We start from the raw sequence: 21,339 nt of genomic DNA, 5'->3' as shown, positions 1-21,339 counted from the left end.
GAAAATATGGTTGCAGCAGACGGAAAATTGCAAATTGCATGTCAAGAATTGTCAGAGTCGCAACTCTATCCACATAAAATTGTTGATAAATAACCAACGGATTCGAGAACTATGTGATGCCAAGTCTGTGTAGCTTTCAAATTGCTTCAAACTGTTTGACTTAATGGCCGTCTCTCAGATTGGCAGCAAACAGACGTCTAGAGAGATATTCATATAATAGTAGCAGAGGGAAAGAGAAATGCAGTAGAAGGCTAAAAGAAAACGCATTACAAGCAACTCGACGGGAAGTTCTTTCTTTCAAACTGAAATTATGCGTTTGCACAACGAATCAAAAGTTAACGTCAGCCGGCAATTGGTTATGGAGAAGGCCGACTTTTGAACACCCTTTCTATGGGCTAGTTTAAAACTCCGAATGGGAATCGTCCCATTTGTCCCAATTGTCAATATCCTCCTCGAATTCCTCTTCTTCCTCTTCTTCCTCTTCGTCGACACCATACTCCCTTTTCTTCCGGTTTGGAGGTCTGTGTACCCTACAAGTGCTGAGACACTCTTCTTTTGTATAGAACCGATTCGGATTACCACCACAGCCCCCATAATAGAAGAAAATACAGCGATTGGTTAGGTAATCGTAGCCCCAGACTTTGATCCAGTCATCACAGGGTCCAGGATTCGCGACATACCAGCATTTTGCTATGGACAATATTTATAAGTATTTTAATATCTAATTTTAATACTCTTGAAACTTACGTTCCTTAATTGTGACTCCATGAGGAATAACCGCTAACAGGGGTTGCACAAAAATCAGCAAGGAAAAGGGATAAATAAGATACATTACTAAAATACTAAGAAATTATAGAAATAGACTTTTTTGACTTGAAATAGTTTTTGCTTGATTAAAAGTTCAATGCTTAAATATCAATCGAAATATACAGACCTTTTTTTTAAATTTTATAATATTTTATAATATTAAACTTCTGTTAAGATAAAAAAAGGTATAATTAAAGAGGTAAAATTGTTTTAAAAATAATATTCTTTCTTATAATTCCAAAGTGCCACAAAATATTCAAAATATCAAACATTTTGGGAATTCCAATATACCCTTCTTGTTCATTGTTGAGTTTGTCTGAAAACCAAAGGATATGCCAGGAATGCAAGATTTTCCAACTTCTTCGCCTTTCTTTTTCCAGCCCACTCCCACTTGCACTGTGAAAGTACTTCATCATTTTTATTGCCAAGAGAGACTTGAGAGAAGAGCAAAGAACTTAAACATTTTTATCTTTTTTCTCGTATTTGACTAACGATTTGATGACGTTGATGGGTCTTTGAGATGCAATGTCGCGACTATGCAGACACCAATAGAAAACTGCAGATGCAGATGCACATTTCCGAGCTTTAAGCTCTAGCGCCAAAACGGAAACGGAAATGAAAAACCATAATGTGTATTTACAAGCTTTGCAACTCTTGGCAGAACGACTTTCATTGCGCCCCTTCTTATCGCCTCGAAGAAATCGATTTAATTTAATTTGCAAAGCGATTTTCACTTAAAATGTGATTACGCAAATTTTCAATTTGAAAACGATAACGTAAATTGGCAGACACAATGTGGGGGAAATGTTTTCAGAAAGAGGGGAGTAGTCCAAAATTTCGTTGCCAGCCGAAAGGAAGCGATTTGAGAATTGTTATACCCAAGAATTTGGGGTGGTGGTGTGAGAGATAAGCCTGCCGCTTTTTGTCTCGCGGGTATTAACTGTCTCTACGTAATTCTTTATTACACGATGAAGGTAATATTTTGCATGGGCTGGGAAAACATGAAGATCCTATCGAACTGCATTGAAATTTGAATTTCATGTTTACAGGTTTTGGTGTAAATCGCTTGAGATGTAGATAAAGCCATAGAAATTATTCCAAGGCACAGAGTGTGGAATACCTAAATCTTTTTGGCCTGTAAAAAAAATATAAGTCATCTTCGAAATGTGTTATATTGCATAAAAACCATATAGTATTGTCTATTAGATGATTTATCCTCCCATTGTGTGCTATAATAAATATTCATTTTAAATTTGAGTCCCAAAAATCAGCTAAGTCCACCTTTGTTACACCAAAAACCTAAAAAGTTAACATTTGCCAGCGACCGCTGTACAATCATTTTCCATTCCAGCCCCAGGAGCCAGCTGAATTTTGCTCCTGTCCCGGCGCTTAATTAAGTTTCAATATAGCTCGATACCGTGTGCTATCCTCAAAATCATCGAACAGCAACCACAGCAAAGCTCAGTGCGAACCACCAAAGTGGTTTTGTTGGTTCACTACCCACACTTTGGCATTTCGATGTAAAATTCCGTCAGCAGTTGATTTCAGTTCGCTGATTATTGTCGCATTGACACCCCAAATTACACAATCCAATATACATACCCAACCAGAAAAACAACAACTATTGCGAATTGTAACCAATTTTCGGAAAGTGTTCACAGCATTTCTAAATTTAAATAGTTGCGAAGAGAGAGGAATTCCACGGAGGCGTAGGCAGAGGGAAAAACCCTCATCAACTTCCATTAGAATGTCAAAGTTCAGCGGATGTCGGAGGCTTTCGGTTAAACCGTGCGCAAAAGTGTCAAAATGTTTAACATATGCCCACATGAGACACTGCAGGACCAAATGGAAGGCCGAGTGTCCTGGCCCAGTTGCTCCTGTGTTGCTATTTCGGTTTCGCCATTTGCAGTGACAGCGTTGATAACAATGACAATAACAAGCGTCCTGAGCCCAGGGACTTGTTGGCGTTGTGATTAGGAGGAGGGGCCCTCGAATCGGAAAGGTTATCCTCCCAGAGCTGTGTTTTGTGAGTAATCACACGAAATGGGCTGTTGACCCGTTAGTGGCTGCACTGATGTGGGCTTGGGACTGCATATGGGACCATGGGGGCGGTTGGATTTGATGGATGCCAAGGGGAAATCCGAGACGAGCAACTTGAACGATTATAATCTGAGAATATGTTTAAACATATTATATAAATGCAAACACTCAGAATATATGTCTTGTGTTTCGATCTCAGCTGTGGTTAAGGTTGATGTAGTTTAAATCATGGAAAGGAAGACCAGAATTTGATTGCTTCTTATGAGCTTTGCATTGAAGACCAGATTATCCAGAGAAAATACTTCTTTCTTATTTATTTAACATTTCCGAGTTTATTTTTGAGTACTTTGCACATAAAGATTTCTAAAACACAATATATATTAAAGTATTTAAGCACCAACAGCAAATATAAATGTAGAAAAAGGTTTTGATAAAAAGGGAATCTTAAATTAGTAATAGTAATAGTAAGTGCAATCATTGTTCTTTTGTAACATTGGTGTTTGATTTCGAATTTCGGTTTATAATTTCAATTTATCATTATTTTACATCTACTATAAATATGGACTGCAAATCTGAATACTGATAATCTAAAAATACCCAGTAAACATAAAAATGTTCTATATACCACCAGCGTTTTCCCATTTTGAAGTTCCCAAAGCCATTAGCAATTACGTGAATTTATTCAAGGCCAGTCAAGCCCAGTTGAACAGTCTGCTAATTGCAGAGCCCCGAGAACTTGCACCGCCCTTTCCGGCAAATATTTTCATTAGCTGTCGGCCGCAACGCCGGGAAATTCTTAAAATTACATAAAATTTGAGCTTCACTTGGGCCTTAATGTTCGACTTAATTTAAACGAACGAGTTAACAAGCAAGCACAAAAAATTTTGATTTATCGCTGGCAAAACTTTTTGGGCTTGATGAGCTTCGGCAAAAGTTTTTGGGGAATGGGTGGGTGTTTTCCAAACGTCTGCTGCACTTTGCTGCCGCCTTAGTTAGTTTCCTTTTTGCCGGCTTTTGGGGCTTTTCTTCTTGGCGCGTTTTTCGTTGGCTCAGAAGAGGGCTATGCAAAATCGCCCACTAAACTTTAATGGCCTGACATTGAGGCGCCGCCGTCGTCATGTCCGCCATTTGGGCGCCAGTTAGGAACCAGAAGTTTGCCACATGCAACCCGGAGTTGGAGTTTTGGATGGGCCGCTTTAATTGCTTGGCGTGCCATGTGAAAATGTTTGCAGGCCCGCACCTTTTTCTATGTATTTTTCCCCTTTTTGATTTTATGTGCACTTTTATGGGACACGAGCTAACAATTTGCAACAAAATTTCGAAAGCACCATTTATATGGCCATCGGCTTGGGGTTGGTCAGTTTTCTGAAATGTAAGCGTTTGTTTTAATTTGTTTTCGGCTGTTACCTGATGAGAGCGAAAACTTTCGTCTAGACACGGCACTTGAACACGCGCTCTAAAAATACTCGAAGTGTGTAGCAATTAACAAAGGAATTTAGGGACAACTCATATAACTCATATTGCTAAGAAAAATAGGTCTTAATTTGGCACCGAAAATGTATGAAAGGTGGGTGGATTTCGTACGAGCTATATCAATATGCAAAAGAGGTTCAACACAGCCTTGCACTAAGTGAATGTGAAGACACGAACTGGAAACGAGAGCCATAGAAGGGGAAAACCTGGGAAAAGCTGGAACTCGGGCTCAGGACACAAGTGGCTAGACGTGACTAGCTTACATTATATCTGGTCTGGCCGCAATAAATGCAAAATATATGTATGCATCAAGTGCAAAACACGCCGTCGGGGGGAAATACAAGTGCGGGTGACAGCTTAAAATGGAAAACGAACAAAATATTCAATCAGACAGAGAATTTGCGGGGAAAAGGAGATGCGAGAAAATGCGTGAGAAAAATCGCGAAATATTTTCAGGGGTAAGTGAACTGAATCTCGAACCAAAAATAGACGTGAAACCTTAAGGGAAAGAATAACAAAAACCTATTGAGAATTGTAAATAAAATTTGTTTTATCAATATCCTGTACTTCAATAATCATTTTTAAACACGTTGTTTGACAATCCAAATAAATATACCTAATGAAATCTAGCATACATTTTTAAATTCGTTTTTTTCCAGTGAAAGATAACTAGCTCAAAACCTTAAGTTTTAACTATAGTAACATTTTTTCGCTCATACATTAATGGATGAAAAAGGACCTTAAAAGGGCCTAAAGACTTGGCAGTCATTTAGAGCACTTTTTATATTCTTTTTGTCAGCAAAAATATAAAAAGTCCGCTCAATTTTAATGCATAATATTAATCTTATGCTTATTTCATTTGAATGCATCCGAGAGGTAAAATGGTAAAGAAAAACGCTTGAGAAAAATCCATTTGTTGTGAGAAATTCAATTTATATTCGATTACGCGACGATGTCTAAGTAGAAAAATAGAGAATGGCTCAAGCGCTTGTGAGCGTTTTTTTCCTATTTTTGGCTTGGAGCGCATTGAGAATGCCCCGTCATGCGTTAAAATTGCAATTTCTTTGCCAGGCAAAGCAGGAAATGTTGAGAAAATTGATAAATGAAAAATATAAAGCCATACAGAAAATCAATCCTGAGCCCCAAAATCCCCGTGGCCTTTTGTCCGATCCCCTCTAATTGTAAAACACAGGGCACCAGCAAACATAACAATCATAGTCGATTGTTGGCAGTTAAATATTCATGAGCCGAGTGAGAAATAAAACTGGAAATAGATATCCCAAACACAGTCCTGGGAATGGGGCTAAAAACCAGAAGAAGTGTACCATGGACATGAGCGCTGATTGCCCACATGACGTGCATAGGAAATGCCCAAAACTGCTAAGGGGTAAGCTCTATATACTGAATTCAATACTGTGTATTGGAAAACGATTTCCATTCAATGGCAGGCGGGCAGACAAAACAAAGACAGGCCCAGCACTTGCGAAAATTTCATTGCAAATGAAACGAAAAGCGTTTTATTTTGATTTTCTGCACACGCTCGATTCTAGGGGAATGGGAAAGCCAATTCGAGTGGAGTCGGCGGAATCCTCTTCAAAGGCAAATGTTTTGGCACTTTTTCTATTTTCATTTGCCAATTGCTGGGGAGCATCCTGTTTTCCTGCTTTTTACGTGGGTAATTTGAGAGAGTTTGGGAGGGGGAGGTTTGGTTAGCCAAGAACGAGGGTTAACGCCACATGTTGACAGCCGCATGTCATTAGGTATCGGGGCCCTTACTTTAATACTTTAAAATTTAATCAACTGAATAAAGGGATCGATATTTAGCTTTTCTTTTGCATTTGGCTTAGTTTTTGAGAAATTGACTGAATATAATAAATGTAATAGTAACAACTAACATTTACATATTCAACTCAGAGTTTCGTATAGCAGAACCGTGATTTTCAAACTAAAATTCTCACAATACATAATTTAATTCAAAAATATAGGAATTAGGGTAGAATATTTTTGAAACGACGTTTATAAGAAATAGAAGGTCATATTAAAATCAAAGTTAAATATCTTTAAATTAACTATAATTGATAAAATTATTATATCTATACTTAAAATTTGTAAAATCCGAAATGGAAAGCAAAAAGCATTATTCGCTATCTACTTTTCATTAGTTTTTTTTAATCAGTTTTATTGTTAGCCAATATCCTTAGTCGTTTAACCACAAACATTTTTATTGCACATTACCAGACTAAAAACCAAATTGGATTTCCTTTTTCAGTTTTCACTTTCCTTCAAATCATTGACTTATTGCCCTCCCATTTCAGTTTGAATCTAAGCCATGTACTTTCTCACCCCTAACAGGAATTAATAAACCACTCAGCAGAGGACTCCAAAGACAATTGTCATTACCTCCCCGAAGAAATGATATCTGGCAAAACAGTCAATGAAGTGGGAGGAAAGTGGTAGACTGAATGCAAGTCTGATTCCGTTGCAGCTAAAATGCTTTCCATGTTGTAAATCTATCCTCACATCCACATCCCTTTCCATTTCGCCGAAGGACTTTACTCAGGCGGACAAATAAGTGAGCACAAAAGACACCAAGGAATCGAAGTCTAGATGGTGGGATGTCAAAGTGAAACAACTCGAAAAATATCAACTTATGTAAATTGTTGCAGACGAGGAGTGAGCGGGAACACTATTTGTATTGACAGGACTCGGGTCTGTCTGCCAGTTGTCCCTCAAGGAATTGTGGGCATATTTGCTTCTGGTGAAATGAGCAAAAATAATTGCAAATCGTAAAAGGGAAAAAAGCTAGAGAAAGATAGAGAATTTTTCCAGGCGGCTGTCGTCGCTTTTCCATATGTGCAAGGATTCGGGATTCAGGACACAGAGGAGCTGGCTCGAAGGGGAGGAAACCAGTCCGGACTGAAGGAAACGGAAATATGCAATGAAGCAGAAGTTGGCAGGAAATTGTTAAGACGCCGCGCCTCCTTCGCCCCGTCTCACTTAAACTCTAGCTCCTTCTCTTTCACTCGCTCTGTTTTCGGTTTTCCGTTCTTGTTTTACAACTCTTCTTTATTTTCCATCATCGAAAGGGTTCCCTGAAGGTTCCCCTGGCTTGCGTTTTATGTTCTTGGAGGAATTGAAAAGCCGCATGCAAATAAAATTTGCCTTCTTTTTAGTGTTCTATGTCCTATGACCCGACTGCCCCCCTCTGCTTTTCCCTTTCTCTTTTCCGTTTCCGTCTTTTATTCGTTGGGTTCTTGTGGTTTTTATATTTCAATCGAGTCCTTTGTATGCCTTAAAGTGTTTTCCGTTTTCTCCCTTTGTGTCTTGCCAAAATTTATAGAACATTTATAAGACATGCAAATTATGATCTATTGCAGGAGTGGTTCCCCGGGGATCTATACCCCCGATTATGTAATGGATTCCCCGTTCTGTAGAAAAATAAGAGGTCTAGGTCGAAATGTTGTGGATACGAAGTTAAATTTCAACACATAAAATATGGTTCTTAAAAAAAGGATATTTAGTGTAAGTGTAAAGTAAGCGTTCCTTTCAGCTTAATTAAATATTAATAATGAGTAGCTTAACCCAGTTAAGAACAGGAAAAGCGAACGAATAATGTAGTAAAACAAATGTTTGCATAATTTTAACAACTGTCAGCATAAATTTCAAACAGCGACAGCAATATATGAACTGCAAACTGAATCGCTGGCCAAATGGGAAAAGTTGGCCTTACCGAGAGCCAAAAAAAAATACAGCAAAGCAGAGTGAAACGAAAACTTTGGCTGACAACTTTTGAAATAAAGTAAACAATAAAATGTGCCAATTGTGATTATGTGCCAAGAGAATATAATTAGGGAAAGCTTATAAGCTTACCTCCCCCTTCAAGGCCATAAAATGCTAAATGTATGATACAAATTTTCGCTAATTTGGGATTATGGTAAGGGTTACACTGAGTCCTGAGCAGACTACCTCAATTAAATATACTCATAATAGCGCATTTAATTCTACCTACAATTGGTAATCAATGTACATAAAATATATTTGTGTATAACATTTTTACAGATTGCCTCACTGATTGAATAATAATACATCATTGTGCGGGAGGCGGAATTGCGCAGAAAATTATAAAAAATAATATGCACTTTAAAATCCACTCCTGAAGGGGTGGCATGAAGATTGATACGGCCAATGCCAGTGGTGAAGCACACGTGCCATGGTTTAGTCTGCACGCGATTCCCCCAGCCACAATTGTAGTCCATCCGCTTCGTCTGCCGCCTGTCGCCAAAAAAGTGGCTAAAAACGTGATGTGCATTTCAAATCGGGGTTCCCATCAACGCCTCTATCCTCTGAATAAGGGGCTGCATCCCCACCAAATCACCATTCCACCCCAACCCAACCCTTTGGCCCATCCATATGCACCTGCGCAACTCCCCCGATGAATCGCTTGCACTTTTGTTTATGTCCTTTGAAAAGGCGCGAGAAATTGAAAAAACAAAGGGTAGCTCAAAGTGCATGATTAAGGGTGTAAAGGGGGCTTCCTCTACCAGAAGTTCAAGCCAAGTGGCAGCCTGTCTCGGCTGAGAATTTCACACATCATTAGCCACCGGAAAGTGTCGTTACTGCAGGAGAGACAGAAATGAATCAGAGAAGAGCTTTGCTTATTACAGAAAGTAATTGTATATTATTATCGTTGTGTTATTATTGTATTATTTAGTAGAAGGTGTATTTTAAATGTAAGCATTTCAGTAAAACATTTTTAAAAACTATACAATTTTTTATACAAAAAGACTTTTTTATGTAATCCTATTTAAATGGCCAATGAGCAAGTATTCGGCATATAATAATGTGTATGTATTATATATTTATTAATGTTTTTAAAATATTCCCATTTTTATTTAACTCAACAAGTTTAAGGGATGTACATAATATACTTTACTTTACATTATACAACTCTTATATCCTTTTTCTATATTACATTGGAATTTACAGGATACACAAAGCTTTTAGGTGCGTTATTCGCTAAGCTGTTTTCTTATTCTAGATAGGGACATTTTAAGCTTTCGGGAAGCTTTGCGGTAGACTTGCTAAAGAAATTATCATTAAAGTGTATATTTTATTTGATGTGTAGAAAAGGTAATTTTACATTTTAACTCCTTTTACATGGAAATTTATCCAGTCATAGTAACTCTGTGGTGAATCAAATAAAAAGACAAAATACACGTTTCTCTTGGGCGCCAGAATAGTGATGTGACTTCCAAAATGGTTCAGGGATGAAAGTAGAGTCCTAGAATCTATAAGACTCAGCTTTTAAAAGCATGCAAACTGCACGTGAATAAAATTTCAGTTGGTGATACTTTTAAATAAAAAGCAAATACAAGATATTTGGGAAACATATGATATATAAGGTGATAAATAACAAAAGATATAGTTATTGGTATTGCTTATGTTTAACTCAAATTAAACCGAAACAAGCAGGATACAAATTGGAATATATTGAGTAGTATTATCTATATTTGATAATTTATCCATTTTTCTTATACCCTCGTCTCAGATGGATTTCTGAGCAGCTGTTGTCGCAACATAACATGTGGCATCGAGTAGATCAGCTTGTTCCAGAAGTTGGGATTGTCTCTTTTCAGATAAGTATTCAGTACCATGTAGGCCCTTAGCTCACTGTCCAGCTCATCGAAATTCTCCACATCCGGATAGAGGACCACGATCAGGCGCTTGCACCGATCCTTCGAGGTGGCATGGAGAGCCATCCGGAACTCTAGTCGTCCCCAGGTGGATTTCAGGAAGTTCTTAGTCATCTTGCGTCTCGAGTCCTTGACGGATTGGTTGATGCAATCGGGAATAGACTCGCCCACTAACCAATCTCTAAGATAGAAGCAGAGTCTGAACTTGTGCTTGCCATTCTCCAGTCGATCTACGAATTCTGTAATGAGCTCTTCGTCCTGGTGAGTGAATGATAGGAATGCATCGAATTTTTTATTCTGATCCAGTTCTCTACGGGCGGCCAGACCTAGGAATATTTCGTGTTCGTAGAACCAGATCAATATAGACCGCCTGAAGCATATAAAGGCGTTAATTGATATAGCTATTATCAACAAAGAGATGGCGAAAGATGTATAGTAGATGAGGACCGAGGGACATAATTCAATCTCTTCAACTTCGATCAGAGATTTTCCTGAATCGCCACATTGAACAGCTGATGCGTTTATAATATTTTTCGCTCGCTCCTTAACGAATTTCAGAAAATCACTCTCTTCGCAGCTGCAAGTCCACGGATTTCCGGAAAGAACTAGCTTCATCGGGGAAGAAATACTTCTGTTTTCAAGGAAGCCCCGTACTCGTTCGCTGAGAACCGTGAAATTATTGTAATTTATATCCAGATGGTCCACGTTGCTTGGTAGTTGATCGATATGAGACAGTTGGTTGTGGGCCAAATAAAATCGTGCCACACTTGAGTATCCTGGGAGCGAGCTGGAGGGCCATTCCTTGAGAATGTTTCTTTCAAATATCAGAGTTGTTTGTCCAATTCTAGGCGTTGGTAATGGTGGTATCTGCCGTAGACCTTTGCCGCTGCAGTCGATAGTTAGTGACACCGGTTCGGAATTGGAGGTGTCGATACAGCAAACGCACTCTTCGGGACACTTATCCTGAGTTATATTTACTCGTCGCAGGACTGTTTCGTATTCCATTGGCTCACGTTCCCTTAGAAAGGATAGAAACGTCTTTGCATTGCAGTAAAATTCCCAGGGGTTACCTGATAGTTTTAATTCAGTGATATTTTCACGGTATGTCAAGAATTCTACCACCTCATCATCAAGGGTCATCAAAAAATTATTTCTCAGGTCTAAATAAGTTATGTTCTCCGGAAGCAAGTGATGTGGTATTTCGGTTAGCCTGTTATTAGACATATGCAGTTTTTGTATCGAGGCAAGACCCGTAATGATAAGGTTTTCGGGGCTGGTAAGTCTCTTTATGTCATTTCCATCTAAATATAGAGTCGTGTTGTAGGGAATTAAATATGGTAGTCTGGGATAATATTCAAGACTTGCATTCGTACAATTTATAATGAATTGACCAGTTTGCCGTTCAATGCAACAAGTGCATCTGTATGGGCAAGTCGCGTTTAGATGATAAAGAATAAATTCATCGTACTCGCCCTCAAACAGCCAAATGGCGTTTTTTAACTCTTCCACTAGCTTTAACGTAAAGTATAGTTCTGATTCTCCAAAAGTGTTTAATATATGATCTTCACTTGCTTCCCAGTAAAAATCGGAAAAATTGGGAACAAAAAAAGGGGGTAAGTAGGATGCTTTTGCTGTTATGTTCATGAATTCCATTACTAGGTTAAATTTTGAATCTTTTATCTTTATCCATTGTGCGTTTTTCCAAAAATAATCTATTAAATAGTGTTCATCGCAGTATATAATCCATTTGTTGCCAAACTGTTTAAAAGAACTTAAGCTCTCGACATATGCAACAACATCTTGGCTTAAGGTGGTAAATTGATTAAAACTTATGTCCAGAGTTTCAAGAGCTTTAGGAAGTCGGCTAGTACTGAGACTAGTTAGTTGATTTTGTGAGACGTCCAGACCTTTTAGATTATCATAGCCTTCCAATGAGTTATCAGGTAGTTGAAATAGTTGGTTCTGCTGAAGGAACAGGACTGCCTTTCCTATTATAGGAACAGGTAGCGGAGGAATTAGTGAATGATTTTGCTGCGAGCAATTAATTTCAAATATTCTATCGTGTTGATTATATATGCAGCTACATTTAAAGGGGCACGAAATGCCATTTATACCCAATGTAAAGTGACATTCGTTTCGACCTGGGTGACATAGAAAAGCGGTCACATTTTTATATGCTTTATATGCGTACAGTTGAACGATTTCGAGTGCGTGGAAATTCTCAAAGGTTTTCATATCCACCTTATTATTAACGTGAATAATTAAGTATTTTAATGTTGCTTGAAGGGTAGAAGATCTGGAATTGAGATATAAATTATTGTAAGACTTGTGTTCTTATTTTTTAGTGACTTATTTTTACTAACCCAAAAAACTCAAAGTTTTTTAACACCACGTTGTCAAACACCAGCCTAACCAAACTGGTCAAGTGATCAAATGTTTCAGTTGTCAGGCCCTCCACATTTAAGCCACTAAACACTAGCATTTGTAACTTGGTTTTTCCTTCGAACATATGTGTCTCAATCGTAAGTGTTGGTTTTTCCGATGTATAAGCATAGATTTTAATTTGCTTCGTGTTGTTCATACTCCCTCGTATGTAGGCATTGATAGCGACAGAATTAACAGTACTGTCACTTAAATATTTAAAATCTAGCATTTCGGATCCGCTATCAATATGTATTTCCCTCTCTGCTATTGTTAGGGAAGGAGCATACATTTCGAATTCAACAATTTCTTGTATGCCAAGTAGCCGAAGATATTGTACTGCAGGACGAAGTCTAGTATCGTCAGCCCGCGGTATTCCAGCCACAGTAATTTTAAGTATTGAGCAATCACTTTCATTGGCAATTTGGTAAATATTCCATTGCTGGAAATCGCGATTTGTCCAAGTGAAAAGTAATTTCGAAATTGACAACTCCATTTTATAATCTTCAGTGGCTAAAATTCTGTTATCTATCGAGCATTTTTGGTTATTGCAAGATCCACCGCAATACAGTTCACAGTAATCCGCTCTGATCCTGTCCAATCCTTTGATACAGGAAATCGTACAATGTTTAATAAAAAGGAGTAATATAATTAGCAGTATTTTTGCGGACATTTTACGATACACGCTATGCCGAACCTCAAACTAAAATAAATGTTGTGGCCACCAAATAAAGATTGGCAAAATCTATAGGGATCGATTAAAAGAAACACTTCACTGATTACGAAACGATTTTTGAATGCAACGATTTGTTTCGAAGGCTATTTATAAAATGCCTTGTGTGTACTGTTATTCGGTTTTCCAGAGCTTTTGCTGAGCTACTATGATAATTCTCTCAAATATAAAAAAAAAATACAGTATTTTTCTTTTGCAATAGCAAAGGGTCAAACGTGGCTTTAGACACAATGTTTCTTTGAAAATAAGAAAACAAAAAATTAATAATATTTTAGCCAACAGTCTACGATGCTCGCTATTCCGAACCTAAAATAAAACTAAATTGCATATAAATTCGTTTTGTGTGAAACCACCAAAGGAACAATATAAAAATCCATGGGGAACGACTACAAATAATACTTACAATTATAAGCTTACAATTGACTGATAAGAAAAAAATTTTTGAAACTATTTGTTTCAAAGCGGCTATACATATGTATATAGCGGAATACATATTTTAATATTTTTTATGACCATTTCCATTAATATTTAAATTTAATTTAATTTTATTCAAATCGTATTATCCGAGTTGTGTCTAGATTATAAATAAATGTTTGTTTAATAATTAATTACCTACAATTGTTATTGAAATTATAGATGCGTAAGTGCATAAACAAATGTGAGATATTTATAAACTTCGTTTATCCACAGCTAATGATTTAATAACTTCGTTTAATTATCCAACGTAAAATAAAAGAGAAAAATTAGGTGTTTCACTTTATATTTATTAATTTATTTATAAGCTTTTTAAAATCGTAATCATGTCTTGCGAAGGGTTAAACGTGGTTTTAGACGCAAAGTTTCTTGGAAAGTATTGCTTATAATTGTTTTTTAGTTTATAAACGTTTTTTAATTTTTTTCGCTTTCATACCAATGTTTCAAGAAATATAAAAGTCATAAAAGATATTGTTTTTAAGCCAAAAAAAAGTAAACAAAAATTCGGCATTTTCAATTAGTGCTAAATAGGTTAAGAAAAGTTTGTATCATTCGAGCGGAATTTGTATGATAACGTTTAAGTTATAAGTATATTTAACATTTCTGTTATCAAAACACTTATGTCGACTAGTGTACAATGTAAACAATGAAAAAACAATTTTATTTATTGTCTAAGAGCAATTCCATTTCCATTTTTCTTCAGTTATATTAATGATTTTCTTAAATTAATAATTTAGTCGCAATTATCCGAGTTTAACTTATTAATTGTATATTTGTATTGTGTTATTTCTAAATAAGAATTATTTAAATCAAAATTATTTTAAACAAATAGATTGTTGATGTACTGATTAAATTATATACTATTTAAAGTCAGGTTCGTAATTTATTTTAAAAAAAGTATTGAACTTTCCCAGCGATTTGTTTTCCTTAGTATAACATTGTTACATTAATTTTGCTAAGTAATTAAAAAAAGCGTGAACCAAAATTATGAAAACTCGCTCGCTGAGATTCCAAGAGAAAAGAGTCAATGGCCTCGACTATTAGGTACCCTTTACTCAGCTAAGGGGAGTGAGAGGGAGACGGAGATTGTTCCTATAACTGCACATCCCGCAACAGCGCCACCTAGCGTCGATTTCTTTATTTGATTATAAGTTTTTAATGGATGTTCCGATTTGGACAATTTGCCATCCAGATAGATAATTATAATTGAAACAAAATTGTGTTAACTCTTTTAGGGAGTTAGAGTGGGCGTGGCACAAAGTAATACAAAATTTCAAAAACAACTTTAACCTCAGCTGCTTAAAATTTTTAAAAATCGCACATATCTTTATAAAAGTTGTGGTTGCACCAAAATTTATCTATGCCCATTTTGGGTTAAAAGACCTAACATTTCTGTCAATTTTTGTGCTTCTGGGCAACATTTTTTATAGGTTATATTTTTTTAATACTCTTTTTTTGACATCAGTTAACAAATCAGTTATATATTTGGTGCCAAAAGGGGTGTGTATATTTTAATTTCACTAAGTTCACCATGGGGTGTAAAACTAAAAGCTCAGTGATGAAGATGGACTCTTGGGCTGGAACATTCTTAGTGGTTCACATTCGCTTCAGGGGCTGCGAGTTATTTTAAGTTTTGTAACTCTCAGCTCTTATCAGCTCGCAAGGAGCGGGTAAATTAAATTGAATTAAAGAGAGAGTTTCTATCTTTTTGGGAAAAGGTGTTAATCAATTATTAGTTTATAGTCGTCGTTGTGGTCAAGGTACCAAATTTTGAATTTTAGGAAATCATTCGTAGCCCAGAAAAATAGTAAAGATAAAATGGCACATTGAGCCTTTAAATTCAACCATGAACAACCATTCTGTGGGACCTTTACTAACTAAATTATTTTTAGTCATTATTTTCGTATGTAGTAGCCTTGTATTTTTCATGTGTTGTGAGTGTCCGAGTCTAGCTTTAACAAGGAAAATATTAGGCTAGCTTACTGAACACTAGTATTTGTAACTGGTTTTTGACTTCGAACATATTTATCGCAATCGTAAGTGTTGATTAAACCCATGTATAAGCATTTAAGAAAAAAATACGAAAAATATCAAGAACATTTTTCACGATTTGAGAACAATCCGTTCGCAATTTTGCGTTCATATAAATCAAACACCGCGGGGTCAAATCATGAACATTTTAGGTGAAATCATGAATGCGTCACTGAAAATGCCTTGACCGAAAAAGGTAGAAAACAGTTCTTAAATTATGAACACCGGTCAAAAGAACATTTAAGTTATATGTACTTATAATAATAAATAAACTCTTTGTCGTCAGCAATAGCCAATACTTTTCTGCCACAGATACAGTAAATTTCACAGTAATCGTGTGTGATATTTTGCAATCTTATGATATAAGTCATTTGATAATGTTGAGATAAGACGAGAAATAAAATTAATAGTATTTTAGCCGACAGTTTACGTTGTTCGCTATTTCGAACCTTAAACAAAATTAAATTGCATAGAAATACGTTTAGTGTGAAACCACCAAAGAAACAATATAAAATTCCATAGAGAACGACTAAAAATAACATTCACAATTAAAAGATTACAATCGACTGATTAAAAAGATATTTGAAATCAACTATTTGTTTTAAAGCGGATATATATATTTTAATATTTTTATATGAGGATTTCCATTAATATTTAAATTTAATTTAATTTTGTTCAAATCGTATTATCCGATTTGTTTCTGGATTATAAATAAGTAAATGTTTGTTAAATATTTTTAAGATATCAATACAAATTAATTACCTCCAATTGTTATTGAAATTATAGATGCGTAAGTGCATAAATACATGTGAATATTTATAAACTTCGTTTATCCACAGCTAACGATTTAATAACTTGATTTAATTGTCCAACGTAAAATAAAAGAGAAAAATTCGATAGGCGTTTTACTATAAATTTATTAATTTAATTATAAGCTTTTTAAAATCGTTATCATGTTTTGCGCAGCAAAAAAAAAAACCGCTTTGAATTTTCCCATTCCATTGTATACTTTAATTGTGAAATTGTTCTGCCTTCATTTTTTCTATCGTTTAAATTGATTTCATATTAAATAATATGGACGACATAATTCCCCGGACCTTTTTCGTCCATTTAAATATTTTCATTTTATACCATTCCAATGGGAAAGTACCACAACTACTGCGAAAAGTCTTTAAATTTAAGCGAAGCCTTTGTTTCAAAAGCTTTAAGAAGATGTGCCTAATACGTATCATGCAATCTATTGAATATATTCCTGTCAAATACGTTGATTTGCAGTCACACTTACCCAGGACTTTACCTAAGTCCAGCTGAGTTTTTTTTATTGCAATTTGGCTCACATCCGCGCCAGGGATCCCCGTCCTTTTGCCGTACCCCCCCGATCCTTGTGCCTTGACTGTCAGACCTTCGTTGGTCACATGCCGTGGCAATTGATGTCAAATTTATAACGACAAATACTCGAAAAGTTTGCCACGTAGCCCAAACACACACTCATGCATTTATAGTGGCCCAGACATGCCCACTTTTCACACCTCCCCCTTGGACCCGTAGCGCCACGTCCCGTCCCGTCCGTATTTCCCGTCCAAGTCCGGACCCGGCTGTTCAGATTTCGAGCATCATTATTGCTTTTTGATTTTTGGTGTGAATTTGCTGAGCAACAGAGGTCCGGCGATAGTTGTGAGTATGTGTTTTTGTTGCCTCCCAGTTGAATTATGGCCAACAGATCCGGGAAAGGCACGGAAAGCACTCCTTTTTCGCTGGAAACTTGCCCAGGACACGAACACAGGCTGCAGTTTGGGATCGTTTTCGGTGGAGAGAACATATTAATGCAATTTTATTTAAATTACGCAACATTTATGCTCCTTGCTCGCTTTGATATATTTGTTTTTTATTCGCCGCCATCTCTTTCACACCGACCGCATCGTTCTCGCTCTATTTCAGCGGCGAAGGGAAAACAGCAATCGGAACTGGGCTCCTTATTGTCCTTTTGTGCATTTCATATTGCCCTGTCTGCAAAGTTTTCTGGCCCCGTTCGTCGGCACAAATATTTATGGCCATCAAACAATTTATGTCAACTGATAATTTTAAATGTTAATTAGGCTTGTTGGCTTGGCCCAGAGAGTGGCCAATTATTAAAGATTTAATAAATGACAAATACAATTCTGTTTCACAGGAAGGATGAATTAAACACAAATTGATATATTAATGTATATAATTAAATTGTAGTAATGCGTAATCAATTGTCAGCGAGTTGTTATTATGCAAAGCGGGTGGTCTGGCCAAAAGTTGGGTAAATAACGTGACTTTAATGCTTAAAGAGGTTAAATGTTTGCCCGTTTTAAATGAAGCTGTGCATTTTAAAGTTAAGCTTCTTAATAAATCAATCAGTAATTATTCACTGGAGTTGTTCACATGAGTCCCTCAAGTTTTAGACATGGCAAAATCATAAAGTGAACTCTGTGAAGTGGAAAAAGACCTTAGGTAAATTGAAATTGCTTAATTTCATTCACATACACATTGAAAATCACTCGCAATTGTTTGCGGACAGCCTTTGGGACGAGCTGTGGCCTCGGAGGAGCCGCAGGAACGGGAACTTTGCAATTATGGCTAAGGAATAGAAATTCCCGTCGAGCCGTCAAAACCGGAAATGGCAAAGTGGCAAAGCGCAAAGCGGAAATGGCAGGCACAACACAACGCAACGCAACAGAAAAATGCAAATTTCCACGAAAAGGAAATTATAAAAATATTTGTTGGCGTCGCACCTGTTCCGCACCCCCCCCCCCTCCCCTTTTCCCCTTCCCCATTTGAAAAATAGCTAGAGATTTTTTTTGCACGTGGATCGTCCTTGTTATTGCACTGACTTTTGTTGTTGCTGTTGGCCGACTGAAGTCCACTTGAAGCGACGTTCCCGCACTTTGGGACGAAGGTCCCACAACTTGGAGTGCTCCATCGTCTGGCGTAAAGGATGTTTTTTATATTTTATTTTATTTTATACCACACTTTTTGTTGCCTGCCACTATATAACAAATAACAAGTAGCCCCACCGTATATATCGTAGCCCAGATATAAATGGCTGGGCGAGTGAGTAAATTTATGCACTGGCAAGTGAAAGGTGGAGTTCATATTTTAGCCAGCCAGCGAGCGATTTCAACTTTAATTATTTTTACAGGTGCAATTTATTTACATGAATTTCAATCTCCGCACCGGGGTATAAATTACCATAAACATCTCCTATATGGATATATGTGGATATACGTATTGGGCTCTCCCATATTTTTTTTTTGCTCCTTACCCACTTGCCGATGCTTTTTCCATGATGAATATTTAATGCATGGGAATGGGGCGGGGGAAACCACTCGAAATGTCAGAAACAGCGAGACAGCAAAACGAGCATTACAAACAAAGGCTGTTCCAGACTTACTTTTCCGAGGCCTTTTTCCGAAATCATAAATGCACATGCACAAACACACGTCCGATGCACAGGTGAAAAGCCAGGCAAAGTCAAATTAATTCCACTTAATTTGTTTTAACCACAAAAGCCGAAGTATCGAATACCAAATGCATGTCACTATTGCTGTTCCATTTTTACGTGGCTAGTTATCTGGGATTTCTCGAATTTATTAATTTACAATATAAAATTAAGCAATTTTCCTTAAGTTTTTATTAATTTTTTTGTATTAATTATTATATTATTCAATTTTAATTAAAAAGCTAGCCTTTAATTAACAAAGGAATTTTTGTTCAAAATAAGTAAGTTTTTTCATAGTTTGTATCAAGATTTCGGCAAAATGTTAAATCGTAATTTGTACTCCATTTTAATAACATTCCTGTAAACATCGTAGAAGTAAAATTTTTGTAAATGTTATACCTAATGTTACCTACATTTCCTCTTTTAAGTGCTCTTTAGATGTTAATATTCTAACAGCCTGTATAATATTCTCTTTAACTGTAAGGACTCACTGTTATCAAAAATTGCCCATTTGACGTTCTCCACTTTTACTTACATTTACCCAAAATAACGGTAAATTTCCCCCTTCAAGGAGCTATAAAAAAGATTACAACCAAGCAAGCTTTCAAGTTTTGGGCGAACAGCTTTCAATTTTAACAGTAGCTTTTAAAACACCCACAACCCACCCTCCAAATTTGGGTTTCACGAACTCTATATATATATATAAATCGGCTCCTATTGGGCTGGCCTGGGTTATAAAAGACAAGGCGGTGCCCAATTGACGTTTAGTTAAGTTCTGGACCCGCTCAACGACTGCTGCTCGAGGATGTGACGGACTCTCTCATCTTTTTGGAGCAAAGAAAACCAAACTTCAATTGTTAAACCTAACAAAAGTATTTGCAATAAATAAAGATATCTTGTGTATCGTGTTTTACTTATAGTAAGGTATTAAGATTATTTTATGTTTTTTTTAAATTTTTTCTTTGTTATACCACTTTTTTTTAATCACAAAGGCTTCGTTTTAAAATTTGACACAGTTAGCAAATACAAATACATATTGCAATTTAGGTTGCAAAAGGTATGCAAACATTCCAGCAACATAATAACATAATGTTTTGAAGATAGTTAAAGTAGAGAAAACAAACAAATATAATTTTTGGTTTTCGTTTATTGCAATGTATATTCATATTTTTAAAATTCAATTGAAATGAAAGAGGAAGAGAGAGAGGGACTGTTCATGCAAAAGTTGCAGTCGGTCTCAAAATCTAAATTTTGTTGTATACAAAATGTAATTCTTGTTACATTCCATCGGAACTGTAAGAGATCCTAAACGAAAAATTTTTCTATTTATAATAGCACTAGCGGAAAACTGTGTTTTCAATTTTCTTGGACAACCACTGCATAGCTATTAAATTTAAAGGGTATTTGCTTTTTCTAAATCAACAAATATTATTAAATCTCTTTAAAATAACCAAAGTTGTTTGCTAATTTTACTGATTTACCGAACACAAATGTTCCCAAAATTTTTTTAAATAGTGTATGTTACATTCAATAGTTTTTATAATTTAATTCTAAAATATTTTACATCCATGTAAAACGTATAAAACAAATGGCAATATACAAACATTTTACATGTAACCATATTGGATTATCTACACGTGTATGTAAATGTAAGAACTATGTATAAACAAATCTGAAAACTAAGTAGATCTCCTCAAATTGTTTAAAACAAATTTGCGGTTCCAAAAGAGAAAAACTCAAAGATAAGTTGGCGTTATTAATTAAAATGATTTGGAGATCAACTAATCCGTCTTACCATTACAGTGTTTAAGCCCCGTATTTGGATTTGATGCTGAGCAAAAGGATCATAATCTACTGAACTGGACCTCTGGAACTTGGAACTTCAACTCTGTAACCCTAGTTTTTTTTTCCACTATTTCATCTAGAAATCTTAATATCCCACAGTCTTTAATTTAAGTACTCTGTAAAATAATGTAAAATATTATAAATGTTTAATAAATAGTAAACAAAGTAAAATATAATTTATTGCTAACTTATTTAGTTTTCTGTATATGTTTTTCATTTTGGGGCCAAAAGTTTTACTTTCTGGATCCTATGATAAATGTGGCAACACAAAAGTGCTGAAGCTTGTAAAATGTATCTGATAAGAATGGAAATAAATTAAATTTAACTCGACTGGAGATTGCGCATCTGAAACAAGG

General features: G+C 36.0%; 3 protein-coding genes across 3 annotated transcripts; all 3 read right to left on the bottom strand.

Annotated features, from left to right (window-relative positions):
* Positions 1 to 391: 391 nt before the first annotated feature.
* LOC108013113 (kunitz-type serine protease inhibitor textilinin-5) lies at positions 392 to 905 on the bottom strand. The gene is made up of 2 exons (XM_017078767.3): positions 748 to 905; positions 392 to 690 (listed from the first exon to the last, which is right to left on the bottom strand). Exons 1-2 carry the CDS (start codon positions 830 to 832, stop codon positions 401 to 403), a joined length of 375 nt encoding a protein of 124 aa, XP_016934256.3. The 5' UTR covers positions 833 to 905; the 3' UTR covers positions 392 to 400.
* An 8,946-nt stretch (positions 906 to 9,851) lies between these two features.
* Positions 9,852 to 12,299, bottom strand: Toll-4 (the record flags this gene model as incomplete). Its single annotated transcript, XM_017082680.3, has 1 exon — positions 9,852 to 12,299. A coding segment is annotated over one exon (2,448 nt), but the record flags the coding sequence as incomplete, so codon positions are not given.
* Positions 12,218 to 18,619, bottom strand: LOC139353401 (uncharacterized). Its single transcript, XM_070997549.1, has 2 exons — positions 18,527 to 18,619; positions 12,218 to 13,137 (listed from the first exon to the last, which is right to left on the bottom strand). The coding sequence occupies exons 1-2, from the start codon at positions 18,617 to 18,619 to the stop codon at positions 12,355 to 12,357; spliced, it is 876 nt and encodes a 291-aa protein (XP_070853650.1). The 3' UTR covers positions 12,218 to 12,354.
* Between the last annotated feature and the right edge of the window lie 2,720 nt (positions 18,620 to 21,339).

The sequence above is a fragment of the Drosophila suzukii genome, chromosome 2L (assembly GCF_043229965.1).
Source record: "Drosophila suzukii chromosome 2L, CBGP_Dsuzu_IsoJpt1.0, whole genome shotgun sequence".
Classification (NCBI taxonomy): Eukaryota; Metazoa; Arthropoda; class Insecta; order Diptera; family Drosophilidae; genus Drosophila; species Drosophila suzukii.
The sequence above is the reverse complement of the archived record's forward strand: the minus strand, read 5'-3'. Positions and strand labels throughout refer to the sequence as shown.

Bases quoted from the DNA above. Each gene is read 5' to 3' on its own strand.
- LOC108013113 (XM_017078767.3), bottom strand. From the start codon at position 832: ATGTATCTTATTTATCCCTTTTCCTTGCTGATTTTTGTGCAACCCCTG. The intron at 691-747 runs GTAAGTTTCAAG...TATTGTCCATAG, and splicing joins TGGAGTCACAATTAAGGAAC to CAAAATGCTGGTATGTCGCG.
- LOC139353401 (XM_070997549.1), bottom strand. From the start codon at position 18,619: ATGGAGCACTCCAAGTTGTGGGACCTTCGTCCCAAAGTGCGGGAACGT. The intron at 13,138-18,526 runs GTGCAATAACAA...CATTTATTTTAG, and splicing joins AACAGCAACAACAAAAGTCA to TTTGAGGTTCGGCATAGCGT.